Source organism: Phoenix dactylifera, chromosome 5, assembly GCF_051530095.1.
Source record: "Phoenix dactylifera cultivar Ajwa chromosome 5, Ajwa_hap1_PhDact_Kaust_v1.1, whole genome shotgun sequence".
In the NCBI taxonomy this organism is placed as follows: domain Eukaryota; kingdom Viridiplantae; phylum Streptophyta; class Magnoliopsida; order Arecales; family Arecaceae; genus Phoenix; species Phoenix dactylifera.
The window spans coordinates 1038893-1057500 of NC_143194.1; the positions used below are offsets into that span (position 1 = coordinate 1038893).

General features: G+C 41.7%; 2 protein-coding genes and 1 long non-coding RNA gene across 3 annotated transcripts in view; 2 read left to right on the forward strand and 1 right to left on the reverse strand.

Annotated features, from left to right (window-relative positions):
* The first annotated feature begins 2628 nt into the window (after nt 1-2628).
* LOC148703296 (uncharacterized) lies at nt 2629-3249 on the forward strand. The gene has a single exon (XM_088722920.1). The coding sequence runs from the start codon at nt 2629-2631 to the stop codon at nt 3247-3249; it is 621 nt and encodes a 206-aa protein (XP_088579046.1).
* Nucleotides 3250-5117: 1868 nt separating this feature from the next.
* On the reverse strand, nt 5118-7109 carry LOC103707104 (uncharacterized). Its single transcript, XM_039129560.2, has 3 exons — nt 6515-7109; nt 6083-6390; nt 5118-6003 (listed from the first exon to the last, which is right to left on the reverse strand). Exons 1-3 carry the CDS (start codon nt 7107-7109, stop codon nt 5368-5370), a joined length of 1539 nt encoding a protein of 512 aa, XP_038985488.2. The 3' UTR covers nt 5118-5367.
* An 8502-nt stretch (nt 7110-15611) lies between these two features.
* Nucleotides 15612-18608, forward strand: part of LOC120111703 (uncharacterized) — a 13316-nt gene continuing 10319 nt past the window's right edge. Inside the window, exon 1 of the long non-coding RNA XR_005513162.3 lies at nt 15612-16391. This is a non-coding gene — a long non-coding RNA (uncharacterized LOC120111703). The remainder of the gene's footprint in view (nt 16392-18608) is intronic.

The following is an 18608-nucleotide window of genomic DNA, read 5'->3' on the forward strand; positions in this document are numbered from 1 at the left end:
CATCTTTTGTATGCAAAGGAGACCCACTCATAACAAAATTTGCTGTTACTGGACCAATAAATATGATTATACTGCCCAAAAAGAATTTGATGATGTAAAGATTAAGTAAAGTGGTTTCAGGTTTCAAGGCTGCTGCAAACTATAGATTCCATTAGCACAATAGATACACATAAGAACATTTCAGAGTATGGCTCCAATCTTGCGCCTATTTCATTCCCCAAGCAACCGCAATACACTAGGAGGAGTCAAGTAACAAACAAAAGGACTAATTTGATATGTCAAGAATTGTTGGTACAATCACCACACTTTAAACTTTAAATTTAAACTTATCTTTACTAATCTTGAAATATTAACAGATAGCCTTAATATGACAAGTGAAACATGGGAAGCATGGGGTGGACTGCTGGTGTTTGATACAATTCCTCATGATTTGAGAGCATAAGCCAAAGCAATATAAAGACAATCAGGTAGGTCATTTTATCAAGCAGTAACAAACAATAGCAATGTTTTTGAACAAAACAAACAATAATTGTTGGGGGGAAAAGTGGATCACCCGGCGTACATGGTCAACGCACCCAAATCCGGCAGCAAGCGCGACCTCAGCAGGCATGGCCTCGGCGCGCATAATCTCGGCGAGCGCGACCTCAGCAGGTACGGCCTCGGCGCGCACGGTCCAGGTGAGCGCGACCTCAACAGGCATGGTCTCAATTAGATAAAGCCCGGTTGACCTCGAGGCCGAGAAAGACCCAGTCAGAGGCTGAGGCCGACTCCCACTCCGCCGAAAATCAAGCCGACCCCTACATCGTAACGTTCACATAAAGAAAGAGTCACCAAATCCTCCATATCCGGGATCAAATCCCACAGTCTCCGCTACGACAGCTGTAAAACCTGAATCCTGGTAATCTCAACCAATGGCCAGCCAAATTCCGTGCCATCTAAGGTAACTCATTTAACCCAAGATTTGCGTAATCACCTCTGATTGTGAGTAACCACTACACCCCCTCCTATAAAGAGGGGGGGGGGGGGGGCTCCAGGAAGAGGGGCATCTTCTCCCATCGCCAAAAAAGATCTCTCCATTAAGATATCAAAAATTTCCTCTCTGACTTAAGCATCGGAGGGCCTTCGCCGGATCCCCTGGCCCAGGCTTCTTGCAGGTTCGCCGGAGACAGCCGTCCGCCACCGTCCGCAGCCAGAAGCTCCTCTTCCTGGTTCGTGATCGCCCTTAGGTCCAATTTCCAGCAACAGTTGGCGCTAGAGGAAGGGACCGAGTCGTGATCATGAGACTAAGGAGCAGAGAGGCTTCTAATGCCTCCAGAAATCGCGCACCAAGCCCTGGCCGCTCGGTCCAGAATCTACCACCAAGGCCTTCGGCAGATCAAGCTCCGCAAATCCAACCTGAACAGTTCGATATGCTGGTGCAGCAAGTCCAAGCGTTAGCCACAGCGGTCCAAGGCCTGCAACAAGTAGAGGGCCCTCTCGTGCCGCCTCCACAAGTTCACACTCGATCGGCACTCCCTCCAGATGGGCTTGTGTCCCAAGGTCGTAATCACCATTGCTCCTCAAGGATCAATAATAGGGAACGGCGCCGACACCAGGGTTCTTTCCGGGCGTCCCCCCGGTGGGAGCCGTTAAGGAGTCGTTAGGATAGAAGGCCGCAACCTTCAGAAGCCGGATCGACCCCGAGTTAGTCAGCACCGGGACGGACCACCACGACGACTTTCCAAGATGGAGAACTCGACAAGAAGGTCGAAGAACTCAAGCAGCAAATCGAGGCGCTTCGGGATCAAAGAGTAAGGTGCGAGGGCGACCCTGATTTTACCACCAAGTCGCCTTTCTTCTGCCTAATCGAGGATGAACCAATCCTACCAAGATTCAAGATGCCCCAAATAAAACCCTTATAATGGGACAACCGATCCCCTGGATCATCTGGAGAGTTACAGAGCCCTCATGGCACTGCAAGGATCCTCGGAGGCTCTGCCATACAAGGCCTTCCCCGCAACCCTCTGAGGGACGGCCCGGCTTTGGTTCTCTAGGCTAAAGCCGAGCACCGTGTTCTCCTTTGAACAACTGGGCAGGCAGTTTGCGGCCAATTTTGCCGCCAGCCGACGCCAACGGCGAACGCCGGATTCTCTCCTTGACATAAAGCAAAAGGAAGGAGAATCCTTGAAAGATTACATTGATCACTTCACCGCCGCTACTTGGGAGGTCCGTGAGCTCGATCAATCAATCACCATGTCAGTATTGAAAACGTGAGCTCGGTCCTATAAGTTTCTCTTCTCCATTGAAAAGAATTTTCCTTCCAACTTCACGGAGATGCTGGCTCGACCTCGAAAATACGCAAAGGCTGAAGAGGCCATGGCCTCTCGGCGAGACGCCGCCGAACGACCCCCAAAGGGGCAAAAAAGGCGTCGCGAGGAGCGCGGTTGCCCAAGAAGTCAATCACCCTGCCGAGAAAAGAATTTGCCTCGATTGAGGAGCCCGCCTCATCGGAGGTCGCAGCCCCGACCGAGATCCCTGCCTCGGCCGAGGACGCCACCAAGGAGATACGGGAACTATACTCTCCTCACCACTACTCGAGCTGAGATCCTCATGGAGATAGAAGGCCGAGGTTATATCCGACCTTCACCGATGCGAGAGTCGGAAGCTCGGCAACGTTCTAGGAAGTACTATCACTTCCATCGAGATCACGGCCACGATACAGAGGAGTGCTTCCGACTCCGAGACGAGATTGAAGCGCTTATCCGTCGTGGGATACTCAACCGATTTGTACGAAACCGACGTGATGAAGGAGAACCAGTGGAGAACGTCGTGCCACCTGAAGACCAAAACAATAACAGGCCCATTGCCGGCACCATCAATGCCATAGAAGGGGGCTCTGCTGAAGAAAGCTCGGCTAAAGGACCTGATGAGAAGGAAGCCCCCTTGAAGCGCCAGCGCACGACAGAAGCCATCTCGTTCTCGGATGAAGACTTAAAAGGAGTCAAAACTCCCCATGATGATGCCGTGGTTATTTTCCTTATCATGAATAAGTTTGATGTAAAACGTGTTTTAGTTGATAATAGAAGTTCTGCAAACATATTATTCTATGTTGCTTTCCAAAAAATGGAAATGACGGAGGATCAACTCCGGAGAATAAACGCACCACTGGTTGGATTCACTGGAGATTTAGTCCCGGTTGAAGGAATTGTTAGCTACCTGTCACGGCCGGGCTCGCCCCCAGAGAGAGTACTGTGCAGACAGACTTCCTAGTAGTCCGGGTAGCCTCAGTCTACAATGCTATTCTCGGACGACCTGGGCTCAACGCCCTCCGGGCCTTAGACTCAACCTACCATCTGCTCATGCGGTTCCCTACCGAACGGGGAGTCGGCGAAGTTCGAGGGGACCACGCAACGGCCAAGCAATGCTACATGACGACCTTTAAAGCAAAACAACCGGCTAAAGCATCAGTTCAAGTCTCGACCTTGGCATTACATATTGAAACCCTGGAAGTACGGGACGAGCCTAGGAAGCAACGAGCAGAGCTCGGGGAGCTCTTGCTTAAAATTCCCTTGAGAGAGGACCGCCCGGATCAAACCGTACAGGTCGGCTCCAGCCTAAGCCCTCATGAGCGAGACCGCATGATCAAATTCCTCCGAGCCAATACCGACGTATTCGTCTAGTCGCCCACTGACATGCCAAGAATAAATCCTGAAGTCATGGTTCACCGACTCCAGGTGAGCCCAACCTACAAACCCGTCAGGCAGAAAAAATGGAGCTTTGCACCAGAACGACAGCAAGCGGCAGCCGAGGAGGTAGACAAACTCCTTGAGGCCGGCTTTATCAGAGCAGTCACCTACCCAGACTGGCTCGCTAACGTGGTCATCGTGAAGAAAGCTAATGAGAAGTGGCGCATCTGTGTGGACTACACCGATCTGAACAAGGCATGCTCGAAAGGCAGTTTTCCTCTCCCCAGGATCGACCAGCTCGTTGATTCTACCTCGGGACACCAGCTGCTAACGTTCATGGACGCCTTCTCGGGGTATAATCAGATCCGAATAGCGCCTGAAGATGAAGAAAAGATAGCCTTTATCACGGACAAAGGCCTCCATTACTACAAGATGATGCCATTCGGGTACTGCCGAATGACGTCCCGACCGAGCTCGGGACGCCCCGCTGAGTCGACCGCGAGCCAGGACTCCCTCAATCTCGGGTACTGCCTAATGACATCCTGACCGAGCTCGGGACGCCCCACTGTGTCGACCGCGAGCCAAGACTCCCTCGACCTCGAGTATTGCCTAATGACGTCCTGACCGAGCTCGGGACACCCCGCTGAGTCGACCGCGAGCCAAGACTCCCTCGACCTCGGGTACTACCTAATGACGTCCCGACCGAGCTTGGGACGCCCTGCTGAGTCGACCGCAAGCCAAGACTCCCTCGACCTTGGGTATTCTATAATGACATCTCGACCGAGCTTGGGACGCCCCGCTGAGTCGACCGCGAGCCAAGACTCCCTCGACCTCGGGTATTCCATAATGACATCTCGACCGAGCTCGAAACGCCTCGCTGAGTCGACCGCGAACCAAGACTCCCTCGACCTCGGGTACTGCCTAATGACGTCCCGACCAAGCTCGAGACGCCCCGCTAAGTCCACCGCGAGTCAAGACTCCCTCGACCTCGGGTACTGCCTAATGACGTTCCGACTAAGCTCGGGACGTCCCGACTAAGCTCGAGACGTCCCGCTGAGTCGATCGCGAGCCAAGACTCCCTCAACCTCGGGTACTGCCTAATGACGTCCCGACCGAGCTCGGGACGCCCCGCTGAGTCGATCGCGAGCTAAAGCTCCCTCGACCTTGGGTACTACCGAACGAAAATCGGGGCTACAGTTCGAGATGCCTAAGGCAAATACTATGGATCGAAGGGCACTCAAGCCTGTAAAAGCTCACGATCCGAACAGCTAAATAACAGGTCGACCTTAGCCCGCACTACAACTAGATCTGAGCCCGGAGACTTAGTAAAATTCTTCAAAAAGCGCCGGAATTAGATTCAAAAGTGGATGATGCGCGAAGTCCTACCCAAAAAATCAAAAACAAAGGTTCGTTGAAAACACAAGCAAAGACAAATTAAAAGATGCAACAAAATTGAAGAAAGTATATATTTTATTGATAAAGAGCCCAAGACTAAGTACAAAAATGCTGGTCCTGAGGTCGGCCCGTTTAACCGTACAATGGTTTCAGCAGCCAACCTCATTTACAAATGACGAAAAAAGAAGAAGAAGAAGAAGGCAGAATCTCAGGCCGCCTCGGAAGTAGTGGCGACCTCGGCACCGGCCTCGGGGCAGTCCACTGGAGAAGCCTCGGGAGCAGCCTCAGGAGCCACTTCAGGAGCACCCTATGAAGCTTCTCCAGATGGGATCTCGTGAGCGACCTTCAGAGCCATCCCGGTCTCGGCCTCGACGACCGCCAGCTCGGTCTCGGCTTCGGGACTCTCGGGTGCGCTGTCATCCTCAGCGGCCCCTAACAAACGAGGCCGAATATTGCTGAAGTCGAGCTTGGGGCAAAGCCTTAGCACCTGGGCCCGAAAATTCTCGAAGCCGCGGATGAAACCATCGACCGTCTCCTCCTCTAGCTCCTCTCGGTACTCGGCTGACTCGCGAAAAATCTGCACCGCATTCCGAGCTTGCTCCATGGCCTTCTTCTCTCGAGCTTCAAGTTGCTCGATCTTCAGCCGAAGGATCCCCGCCTCGTACTTTTGGCCCACGAGCACAGACTGGGCGTCGGCTAAACGTGCCTCGGAGGCACGAAGCGCCGACCTGGTGAGAGCGTGCGAAGCCTCCTCCTCCTCAAGGTGCTCAGCCTTAAGCTTGAGCTCGGACTCGGCGACTTCCGCCCTCGCGGTGGATTCCTTCCACCTGGCCTCGGCCTCGGCGAGCTTCTTCTCCACGACCTCCTGCCCCTTCTGGCTCTTCCAGGCCTGGTTTTGATAGCTAGCCGCCGCCGAAGCTAGCATGTCAATTTCATGGAGGTGCTGTAACGAGGAGAAGTAAAGGTTAGCCGAGATTGAGAACTTAGAAGGATATGAAAATGAAAGCATGAGAAAAACTTACTCGGACGGCGGAGCAATAGACCTGGTCAACAAAATCGCTGACCCCGCCGGCTTCGAGCTCGGCTCGGTCAGCTGGAAGCAACGCACAACGGACGACCTCGCGAGCGACTTTACTGTTGTGGAGGGCCGAGTCGTCCTCGAAGACCAACCACTCGGGGTAGTAGGGCCTCCTCTCAGGGCGATCCTCAACCCCTGAAGAGCTCGGGAGGTTGAGTCTTGAAGAGTTCGGCAAAGAAGCGTGGGAAGAACTCGAGACCCCGAGACCGCTGCCCAGCTCTGTGTCCCTCTCATCACATGAACATGTTACTCCTATCATGATGCATGTATTCAGGATTTCAAATTGTTCACCAAAAGAATTCAGGTGCTAGCAAACTAACATATAAATAAATATACCTACATCACAACTTGCAATTAGAAAAGGAATGTCCCAAACCTGGATGATGCCAGAACTTCTCATTCGTCACCTCCCTGAGAAGCCGTTCCACTGATGTATCTTGGTACTGGAGGTTGTTTGAAGTCTGCTTCTTAGAGGGAAGATGTTTTTTGCTTCCCAATTTTTGATCTGACGTGCTCTGACCTGTGACAGAAGGTTTTCGGCCTGAAATGGGTGGGTTCTTATACTGCCTGGAGTCTACAGGCTGCTTCCATGAAACCTGTCTTGGAATCGGTGGTAGGCAAGCTTCTGAAGAAAACTCATTGTTGTTCATCTTCTTAGAGCAAGATATTGATCCTGGATTAGCATCACCATTAGAATCAGCCTTTTGGTCACTTGACTCCACAGGATTACTTCCTTCACTGCTTGCCATGTCAGCTTGTTTCTGATCCCTGCTCATGGGCTGACTCTGTCTTTCTGCAGCCCTTTCAACACCACCAGGGCTAGCACGAGTCGTGTCTTTCACAGAACGAGTAATAATAGGTGTTGGAAAAGAAGTCTGCCTCCTAGGTGTTGAAGATTTCATAGGACCAGCTTGCTTAGCATCCTCCACATTAATAAAAACAGTCTGCCTGGCTCTTTTCTTACCTAACATTGCCTCCTTATGCTCATCAAGCTTTGGTCTCTTTGCAGGATTATTTGCAAATCTCAATGCATAACTGGCCTCAACTCCTTTGACCTCTTTGGGCTTGGCAATTGAAGAAGATTCTACCAAGCCATCTGCCAGTACATCTCCTTTTGAATTACAGTGTGAGGTTCTGTTATCTCTGATCCTGATGGGCCTTGAACCTTTGCATCTTTAGAAGCATCTCCAACTTCATTATTGTTAGGTCCGAGGAGACTAGAATCACTGCAACTATTCTCATCAGCCTTCATAGGTACAGGCTTACTTTCTTCAGTTGCTCTTTGCATCTGTGAAATTTCAGAATTGACATCGTCATGCTTATTGCTAGCATTGCTTTCAACTGCATAAACATTGCCCTCTATATCAGACCATTCCCCTTCTTCCCTTTCAGCAGCTTGAGGATCCTGATTACTGGATGACACCAATGCTGAAACTTTATCATCCTCACTATGACTTGTAGACATTGATGTGGAGGCTTGGTTCGCATTTGAACAATCGGCATCAGGATTATGTTTGTAGCTCTCCTTTGAGTTCTGTGGGTCTTTATTCCTTACAAAAGGCTGAAAGCCTGAACCCGAAGAAGCATGTGTGAATGCATGGTTATTCACTATCCGCTGACAACCTTCTGATGCTGGAAACAAGCCTGAGGTGCAAGGATTTGAAATAGGAATGGACTTTTGGGGCTGGAGAAGGACAACACTATCTTTCTCATCTTCCTCTCCAGTTGAGAGTTCATTAAGGTCAAATAATGGCCTTCCACGACACCCCATTTCATGTGTAAATGCATATAAATTGGCAATTCAATTTTAATATCCACAATAATCTTCCTCAATTTCCTTCAGATGGAAAGACCTATGTCATGTCCATGCTATAGATCAATGACCATAACCTGGAAAAAAAACTCCTACTGGACTTCCCAGGTGATTGATTTCTGCAACTTCAGTTCAGAACGATAAAAATTACAGAGTGTTAAAAATATACAAGAAATTTAATAAACAAGAGGCAACATCATAACAAAATTTGAGGCTGTGTATTTGAACCAAAGGTGGGCACAAAGGTGCGGACACATAAGCATGGACACTGTAAGAACATATTACATGCACATCTAAAGGATGAGGTAGTAATAATAAAAAAAGTTCTGACATCTTATTTTAACTGGACATACATTTGAAAACAAGTTCCTCAAAGAAAAAGAAAAATGACAAGGACTATCACAACCTGCATGTATTGTTATTCAATAGGCTTAATTTTCACATCTCCCATTTCATAAGCCAGAGAAGGGACACAACAAGCCACTCTCAAACTTCAGCCAACCAAGATTGTTTGGATTCTATCCACTTCTATCAAGATTCTTTATTTTATCTAGGTCATATGTATAGCCACTGGCAAATTTTAACTATACAAACCTAAGCCCACCAAGACATGAATTAGGAATAGAAAATTAGTAGACTGCTAAGTTCTTGCAGCATTATAGCAGTACCCTGAAATAAGCAAAGAATACCTTTGATGGTAGGGTCTTTGAGTCAGTTGCCTCATAGATCAATAATTTATAGTCAAGCAGGTTCAGAACAGAGGATCTCACCACTGAAAAAGAGATGTCTCATTTATTTGACAGTTCTATTCTCAAAGAACTGAATCAAATACCCTTCCTGGTTCATGGAAGAAGATATACACACACACACACACACATCTTAGATAAGTTGCATTGATAGATAACAGTGGTGTCTAACAAATCGTAAGTAGAGATGCATTTATAGGATGAGTAAAAAGGAAAGCATGCAAGATGAAAGTTATCTAGTCTAAGCATGTGTGATATATATAGTTACCTCATATATTGTGAGTGTAGGCACAAAAACACACAACATTAGGTACCACTAGATGCCTCTCGAAACCCTAATTTAAAAAGAAAATACTGCTATCAGTACAATTGTACTTGTAAAAAGACTTAAACTAAGAGAATGCTTAAAAAATGGCATATAACTGTAGTTATCATTCAGCATTATTTTTACATCATATACACTGGTGTTATATTACATACTTAGTCCGTAAATTATCATCACAACCACAAAATATTGCAGAATATATCTATAAATTTGGTCAATCTAGGTTTCCTTTGGGAATTCACTATTCTTGGCATGACACAAAGGATGATGGGTGAATTTCTAACGCCATTTACTCTTTTTGACATTTAGCTAACAGTGATATGGAATACTTGCATGACATTGCTATTACAAGAACTCTAGTTATCCATCTAAAACAAGGCATCACTTGTTGAGAAGCCCATAACTTTGTCAACATTATGGTCCTAAATCATAGTGTGCTTATGCTAACACACTTACAAAGATAAATCAACAGCCCGTAATAACAATATATAGCATACTAGAAAGTGTGGGATCTTGAGCATGATCCTGTAATTATCAGGGGAAATAACCACTAAGTGAGACAAGTGGTCCTTTTAATACTATTTACACATGAGCATTCAAGTACCTCAACAAATACTTAAAATACAAAGGAATGCAACAGTGGTTGTATTTATGATCTTTGAATGTTTATACCTTAGATGTTAAAACCAAATCTAGATGTATGTAATTTTCTAATCGACATTTTCTATAAACATAAACTCCTTTTAACAGCACCAGACACAACTATAAACATCACTCATCACTAGCTCAGTACCTCTCAGACTTGCCACATTTTAGTATAAGATCTAAAAAAAAGGGACGGCGTAGTGCACTCCCACTATCGCGGGGTCTAGTGGAGGATCAGATGTATGTAACCTATTCAACCAGAAAATGCTTTCATGTTTTAAACCCATGACCTCCAGATCACAGTGGAGCAACCTTTCAGTTGCGCCAAGGGCTCACCCTCAAATAACGCACAAGATCCGTTTGATATAAATAATCTCTGTGTTAATCTATCATTCAGCTCTCTAAGTCAATTAAAAATGGTCTCTGAAACACCAAATAACCCTAATCCAAGAAATCACCCTTGCCTTCTACGCACAATCCAAATCTTCTTTTATTTAATTCTTGCTCTTACTCATCACCAAGAAAAGTTCTCTAGAAAAATTGCAGATTTACTTTCATCCAATAATACCCATTTGATTATCAAAATAATAGCAAAAGTCCATCAGTACCGCTCAGTCACACCACCTTCTACCACAAAATATGCACATGATCTGTTCGATGGAATTAATCAGCACCTTAATCTACCATTCCAACTCCGCAGTACATCCATAACTGGACGCCCTTACACCAAACAATCCCAATCCAAGAAATCAACCACACCTACACCACACCCGATCCAATCATAAAAACACTATTTACGCATCTCTTCACGCTCTTACTTTAAGCTGGCAAATTTACTCCTATCCGATAACACCCGTTCCATCCTGCTCATCGATGACGACATCATCGACTCCGAAGAGATCAGATAACATGTACGAGGCTCCCTCTCCCTAAATCAACCAAGAAAATCCAATTTTGACGTCGATTCTAGGGTTTATCAGAAAGACAGAATCCAGGCATCAAGAAAATAATTGGGGAGACTTAGGGTTTCACGAAGGTTAAGAAAGAACGGAATCTAGGGTTTACAAGAAAGGAAGGGGGGAAAAAAAAGATCGAGGAGAGGAGATCAGAACTAACGCCGGGGCACGTGACAGTGCACGTGATCTTGATGAACGGCCGAGATCACACCCCACGGTTTGCTTCTCCATTGCTGATGTGGCAAGTTACACGTACCCTCCTGATTCATCTTGATGCACCCTCCTTTGACCGTCTCACAATAATAGATGGGGATTACGGGGATTACAGAGTGCATAGTGTTAAGTAGGAGTTTATTTATCAAAAGCGTTCAGGATAAGCATTAAAATACTTATCCAAATGGAAAATTATATTTTGACCCCTCGTATTACTGCTTGTTTGTTGCCAAAGTTAACTCCAAGCCCTTGGGTTTTCATGTTCTTCGTTTTAAGTCCATGTTTTATGAATGAAAACAAGAAAGAAATAACAATCACAAGGTTCGATATAGATGTCTCCTAGATGTCACTAAATCTAAACTTGATAGTCAGTGCTACAACACTAAACATGGCCTTAAGGATCTATCATTTTTGTCTGCTTCATAAGGGTTGAAATTTCAATGGGATGAGGGCATTCTAGTCGTCCTGTTTTGTTTCTGTAAGAAAACCTACATCCACAGCTTGTCTTGTCTTCATCCTAGCTGAAACATCGTACGATAGAGCCATCCTAGCCAGTAAATGCCTTCATCCAAGGATGATTAGGTGATTGAGGGCCCTAGGATTATTATATTTTTTTTTGTACAACGGCAACTCACTCTACTCTAGTGTAGGACCTACCAACAGAATCAGAGACTAGAAATTGACTCAGAAGCGAGAGAGGGGCCCACTGGTGTGGCCAAAGTATCTCCCCAGAGTGCTGCACAACATAAGATGCAACCCAGTCTACGGCCTTGTTCGCTTTTTGGTACACGTGCACTATCTGAAAAGCGCTGCAATCTCTCAGCATCAGCCTGATGTCGCACAGCAGGGGCCTAAGGACTTCACAAGTTGAGACATCACTTACCAATCTATCAGGTTCTCTCAAGCCAAGGCCTTCACTGAGCGGGGACAACTCACAGCTCTATGCCTCTCCCATCCTAACCGGGACATGCCTTCATTTAAGAACAAGTCGGTAATCAAGGATTCCTGAAGTTGGAATCTAGTATGCACCAATGAAAGGGAGAGGGAAGAATGCTTCAGCCATAGGGGAACAGAGTGGAAGATGGCAAGGAATCAACGAGGAGGAGGAGCAAAGAAGAAAAAAAATGAGGTCAGAAGGTTTGGGATGGGTTGAGTTTGTATTTTTTCCGGTCTTTAGCTTTGAAATTCTTGAAGAATAACATTAGTTGTTCTTTTCAGATAACTTTAATTGTTGGTCGCAAGGGTTAGAGGGGGAATTGAAAACCCATTCATGAAGGTGCATGAGTTTGAACCCCAAATATAATATTAACTTTTTCATCAAAATAATATTATAAAAAAATCAAAAAATATAAAATTGAATCCCGTATTCAATATAAATTTTTCATCAAAATAATATTATATAAAAAATCAAAAAGCACCCTACAGTCAACATTAATTTTTTCTCGCAAAATTATTATATAAAAAATATAAATATAAAATAAAATCCCACATCCAACATTAAATTTTTCCTCCAAATAATACTATATAAAAAGTAATAATATATAGAAAAGTGAATGCATGTTGTGTATTATATATACATATGTCATATTATATATTTTAAAAATACATTATATAAGAAACCAAAAAATATATAAAAAAGCATCCTAAGCAAGTATGTATTCCATCCTTTATTTCTAAAATTTAGACAATATTCTTGCTCATCCTGCTCCTTCTAATAGTAATATTTCTAAATGCAGGAGAATGGCCACCATGTTAATTGCTTGGAGGATCAATTTAAGAAAATTAAGCAATAATAAAACACTTATGTATATACACTTAATGGAGTTTACTCATTTTTATTTTGTTTTACAATATGGTAGTTTTGCTTTGCTGCCACTCATGTGATATCCAGATATCCAGTAATAAGTCTCAAAAATTGAGAACTAAAGGCAAGAATGATTGGTTATGCATCTAAGCTTTGTGCAATAAAAATTACCATTTTTTCATCAAATCATATCATTTTTGCCTTGTTAAGGGCTCGTGATTGTTGGTTTATAATCAAAGTGCTCCAATAGCCTAGAAGGCCACAAGAAATTATAGTGTCAATTTTTAAGTAAATATATGAATAAGACACCATGGTCCAAAAAAAGTCAAAATATTCAACTAAAAAGGTTTTGTGCATGATGGACCAACACAAATAGATATACTTAGCTTATGCAAATATTTACCCTCATGAATCTGAAAATAGCAGGTCTTAATACAACCTCAGCAACATTGATCTACTACGGCATGATAATATTAGCTAGGATTGTTTGATTGATAGAGAAATATTAATAAGACTAGAATTTAACACATGAAGCTCATATTATAATCTTATCACTCTTTTTAATCTATTATAATATACAATGCGAACTTTCCTGAGACCTTTTTTTACCTATTATATGTTACTTGCGATTCCCTAGTTTATGATCTTAAGTTATTTAGAGCATGTGGTTGTTAACCACAAGATCAAGATTCAAGGTACAAGTCTTTTCCTAGAATTTATTTTTGTACATAAATATTTTTACTAAAAATTAAAAAGCACGGGCATAAATATCATCATTCTCTTTATTTAGTGATAGTTTAAGGATTTGAAACTTGAACGAATATTAATAAATACAGATCCATTTTTCAATGATTTTTTTCCTAGCTATCTCTTTAAAACATTAATTACAAAGAAGTAACCACATAAGTAAACATTTTTCTGAACTTGATGTTGAATATTTTGATCAGAAATTTATTAGTATGGCATTTCATTATGTATAATAGATGAGAAGGAGAGATATAAATATTAAGAGTAATTAGGGTGTCCTTCTAGATGACTTTAGTATTTTGCAAAGATGTTTGGTTAATTAAAAGAATAACGTGGAGGTGCAAATTTCTCATGTTGGTAAAGTCTATTGGTAGATGTAGTAAAGATCGAAGTTCAAGTCTAACCCTTATTAGGGTTAGGCTTAAGGGTATTTTGGTGGAGGACTAGCTTTCATTATATATACTATTACTTTCGATCCCCTTCCACCCTATATTGGATTAAATATTTGCACAATTACCTTCATTAATAGGGCTGATCATTTCTAGGTTGAAGTAGAAAGTATAGTTATATTATCAAAACCAAGTTAATCATTTGAAATAGAAAGCACGGAACTTATAGTTGGAAAGAAACAAAGTGAAAATTGATTGTGATCATTGTTCAATAGAATAATTTTTTCTTAATGCAATGAAGGTTTCCATGCATACTCTACATTTTCAGAGTAAAAGCCTTTAACTAGCACCATTTGAACATTCTCATGCAAGTGAGATTTAGGTACAACTTAAAAAAAAAAATCACAGTGTACCTTGTAGTATAGGAATTTCATGGATATTGTCCACAATTTTGAAATAAAAATTCTTTGTTGGTGAATTTGAGAATTCTTACAAATCTAAAATTTTTATGGAGCTGAGATAATAGCATCATGCTTCACAATACTTATAGACTCACAAATGAAGTGCACATTGTTATTCTTGTTATAACTCAATTTTTGAATATATGTTTGCTAAATTTCATAAGAAAATAACTTTTGCTTATCTAAAATTCAAGAGAGACTTATGGGAAGCCGATACAATAACTATTGGTTGTGTAAGGATCCGTGAAAACATGTATATAGCTCCATATCATATTTAAGAAGATCATTGGTACTTAAAGATGGTCAAGGATCCTAATTAACACACTAGCTAGTCCTTTTTGGGTAAGTCCCAGACCATTACAAATGATATTAAAGCCAACCTAGGCCACGATCTATATATAATTAGGAACTTTGCAGCATGGCCCTTTTATGATTGATAATGAGTCTTTCGTAATATTTGCAATTGATACTTCTCCTGGCGATGAGATCAGAGCTAAAATGGAGTGAGTGTATGAAAACTTATATGCAAGTATTTGTTGAGTCCTACATTCAATATGTGTTAGGGAGGTCCTAGGGCTTAAGTAGAACCAAGGACCCTATTAATGATATTCTAGCTAGCCTCTTTTCAAGGGAGGTCTTGGGTTGTCATAGGTTGCTTCAAAAGGTTTAGCAGTGGTACATTGGTACCTCGGTCACATTTAAAAGTCTCCACTCTTTTATGCACATACACCAAAGCTTTAATTAGTCACTTGAACAAAAATAGTCAGTATACATCAACTTGTTCTCAAGGGGCCACCAATTCCCATAAATGAGTTTGTTATGTGTTTATATTTTTTGACCCAATTATAAAGTATGGGTGAGAATTTTGTAAGTTCAATTTAGCTTGATCGGACATGCTTGCATGCATGATGTTTTTAAATACTAAATTGACAACATATGTCTAAATTTTCCCCAATTTTTGGATCAGACCTGGTCCAATTCAATCCATTGAAAAGCTCTACCAAAGTATCCAACTCAAGGCATATCTTAGAGTAATATATATATATATATATATATATATATATATATACTGTTAGGCATCACCCATAGCACATTGAAAGGGAAGGAATGCATGGACCTGTCACTTTTGTCCTTATGTTATTATTTTCTAATTAATTGATACAAACCTAACTCTAGTAGTTTCAAACAAGAAAAATGTGCATGACATGAATTAATTAACTTCCGCAGTCCAATCCATCTCTTTGTTTACTAAATTCCGAATTCCCAGTAGTCCTCGGAGATCTATCCTGATCCATCTTGCAACCAATTTGATCTGCAGCTATATCTTGAGCTTGGATTGCCAAGGAGACCAGCGACCTCGGGGTGCGTCAGAAGGGAACTTAGGACAAGTAGTGATTTCAACATGGTATTAAAGCAGAGATCCTGGATTCGAACTCTGTCTCCACACTCTTTAACTCTATTATAAAAAATTTACATGCTGGGCTCACCCATTAAAAGACAATCAAAAAAGAATTGTTCGTACAATCACCCCACTTTAAACTTTAAACTCAAACTTATCTTTACCAATCTTGAAATATTAACAGGTAGCCTTAATATGACAAGTGAAACATGAGAAGCAGGGGGTGAACTGCTGGTGTTTGATACAATTCCTCATGATTTGAGAGCATAAGCCAAACCAATATAAAGACAATCAGGTTTGAGGTAAGTCATTTTATCAAGCAGTAACAAACAATAGCAATGTTTTTGAACAAAACAAACAATAATAATAACCTGCCATTTCATTACATGATCATAATAATCACTCTGCATAAATAACAGCATACAGTAATTAATATAGCTTTTATATTTTATTAAAAAATATCTTTTAGAAAGCTTGTAACACTCGGCCCAATTGAGCTAATAGAGAAAAAAAGAAAAAGAAAAAGAAAAAGAAGAGGCGGACTCTAGATGGGAGTCGCCTTCTTCTCTAACTCCGTGTAGGAGTCCAACCCCGGCAGGGCTCCCTTACCTCCGCCCCTATTAATTCCATCAAACAGCTTCTCTTTGATTTTCACCATTGACTCCAAGCCCTCAAGGCCGGAAATCTCCGGAGTCTCTTCTTCTACTTCCAGAAGATTGTCATCGTGCCAACCACGAAACCACACCGGAGACAAGGTATGAAGTCCTCAATCCTTCTCTATTTCTCTTCCTTGGTCTTTGCCCTCCCCATTGAACCGCTGCCGACTAGATTCCGTTGGGAACCGTCGGAAAACCAATCAAAAGGAAAACCCATGTTTTTTTCCCCTATTTTGGCAATTTGGCCGTCTTCTCTTCCTTTTTTCCAGTCGTTTCCGCTGCCAGAGTTCATCGTTGAGGCCCTAACCGCAGTTGGGATCCAAAAATGATTGAGCCCAAAAGACCCTTGCTCGGCCCTGTTTTTTTTTTTTCTTTTTCTTGTATCGCCTGGCCGTCGTTCCACTGTCGTGCCTGGCTGCGAGCTTCCAGGCTATGAAGCTCCATCACCCTCCCACGGCCACCACCGGCTGGAGGCCCCTCCTCTGTTTTGGAGAAGGGCAAGCGTGAGCTCTCTTGTTTCGCCAAGAAGCCGAGGAAAGAAGAAAAGAAAAAAAAGAGAGAAAAAGAAGAAATAAAAAGAAAAAGAGAAAGAGAGAGTTTAGTTTCTCCCTCTTCTCTTATTCCATCTTTCTCTTTCTTCCCACTTTCTCTCTCTAGTTTCTCTCTCTTATTTTTTTTTATTTCTCTCTCTCTCTCTACAAAGTTACTCTCTCTAGGGTTGTTGAGCCAGGCAAAGCACTCTTTTCTATGATTTTGGATCGACCCTGATATAGGGGGCCTCGATTTATGGCCGTTGAGTGGCATACTGGTCCTACCTTAGCCCTTGACTGATATTATTAGATTTAGTCACCCTCAAATTTGTTGAAACATCTGTACCCTAGTTCAACTATGATCAGATTAAATCATCTTGATCATACTGACCAGGATGTCGGGCACTCGCGCTTGGTCAGCCTATGAGAATGTTAGAATTTAAAATTTTTATTCTTAAAAATAATCATAACAAAATTTTGATAAAACTATAATTTTTGATTAATAGGCTCTAAAATAAATTTTTGAATTTTGAAATGATCGGATAGTGTCTAGATTTAGTTTTGAATTGATTTACTTTGCATGCTTATTTTTAGAATATTATTACTTTTCTTATTGTTTGATTTATCTAGCTAAAGTGTTCATTGCTTACTGGGGCATCTAACTCATTATTCGATATTCTACTATTTTTAAAGATTCAGAAAACTAGCTTGACTTGAGGATTTGTTATAGGAGACGACTAGAAATAGAATTTTGACATCTTTATTTAGACTAGATTTTTATTAAAATTGATGCTAGACTTTAGAATATTATTAATTTTGTGAGATATTTAATTTTGATTTAGTTATTTAAATTAAAGTTTGAATGTTAATTATGTAAATTTATTCCACTACTTGTTTATATTATTATGTTGAGATGCCTTATATGCTTGCAAAGAGAGTTTTCAATGAGTATAATCCCGGCTCACGATCTCGATTTGGGGGTGTCACAATTAATATGGTATCAGAGCAGAAGTAGATAAATTATAAGTTATAGAATCAGACATTGAATAAGTGTTAATGGGTAGACGCTAGGAACATTGAAACATTAATTTATGATCATGCAACATAAGTTATCATAATCAGTTAATAAGTTTATTAAGAGTTTGCTACTATTTGATGGCTATAAGTTAAGATGCCCCCATGTCGGATGAAAAGGGCGATGGTGGCACGCCCTAGCATGTCGGTGGCATTCCTTAAGGGGGCATTTGGTATGGGATGATCGTCCCAGAATTAAAGGTGATGTGGATGGAGATGATGAAATCACCACATTTGGTTGCACCACGATGATCCTAAATCACCTCCACTCCTCAAATAACCGCCCAACTTGGTGATGGGATACCCATCCTTGAGGTTAGAAATCCAAGATCATCCCAGGACAGTGATCCTGGTGTGAAAGTTAAAGACAAAAATACCCATCAATTTAGCAGAAAAATTGATATATCAATATACCATCAATATATTATGTCAATGTTATATATATATATATATATATATATTTAATATATTATATTTTATATTTATATAATGAAAATATTTAATTTATTACTCATATTTACCTTATTTTCCTAATCAAAATAATTATTAGTATTAAAAAACATATTATAAATATAAATAAAAATATTAATTCTATAATGAAAAATAACATATTTTTATAAGATTAATAATTTATAGGAGTAATAAATATATTTTTATAGAATATATTAATAATTAATATATTGATAAATATATTAATATTTTATTATAATAT

Coding starts and splice junctions, on each gene's coding strand:
- LOC148703296 (XM_088722920.1), top strand. CDS start 2,629: ATGCGAGAGTCGGAAGCTCGGCAACGTTCTAGGAAGTACTATCACTTC.
- LOC103707104 (XM_039129560.2), bottom strand. CDS start 7,109: ATGTTAGGTAAGAAAAGAGCCAGGCAGACTGTTTTTATTAATGTGGAG. Junction 6,391..6,514: donor GAAGTTCTGGCATCATCCAG/GTTTGGGACATT, acceptor GCATCATGATAG/GAGTAACATGTTCATGTGAT. Junction 6,004..6,082: donor TCTATTGCTCCGCCGTCCGA/GTAAGTTTTTCT, acceptor TCCTCGTTACAG/CACCTCCATGAAATTGACAT.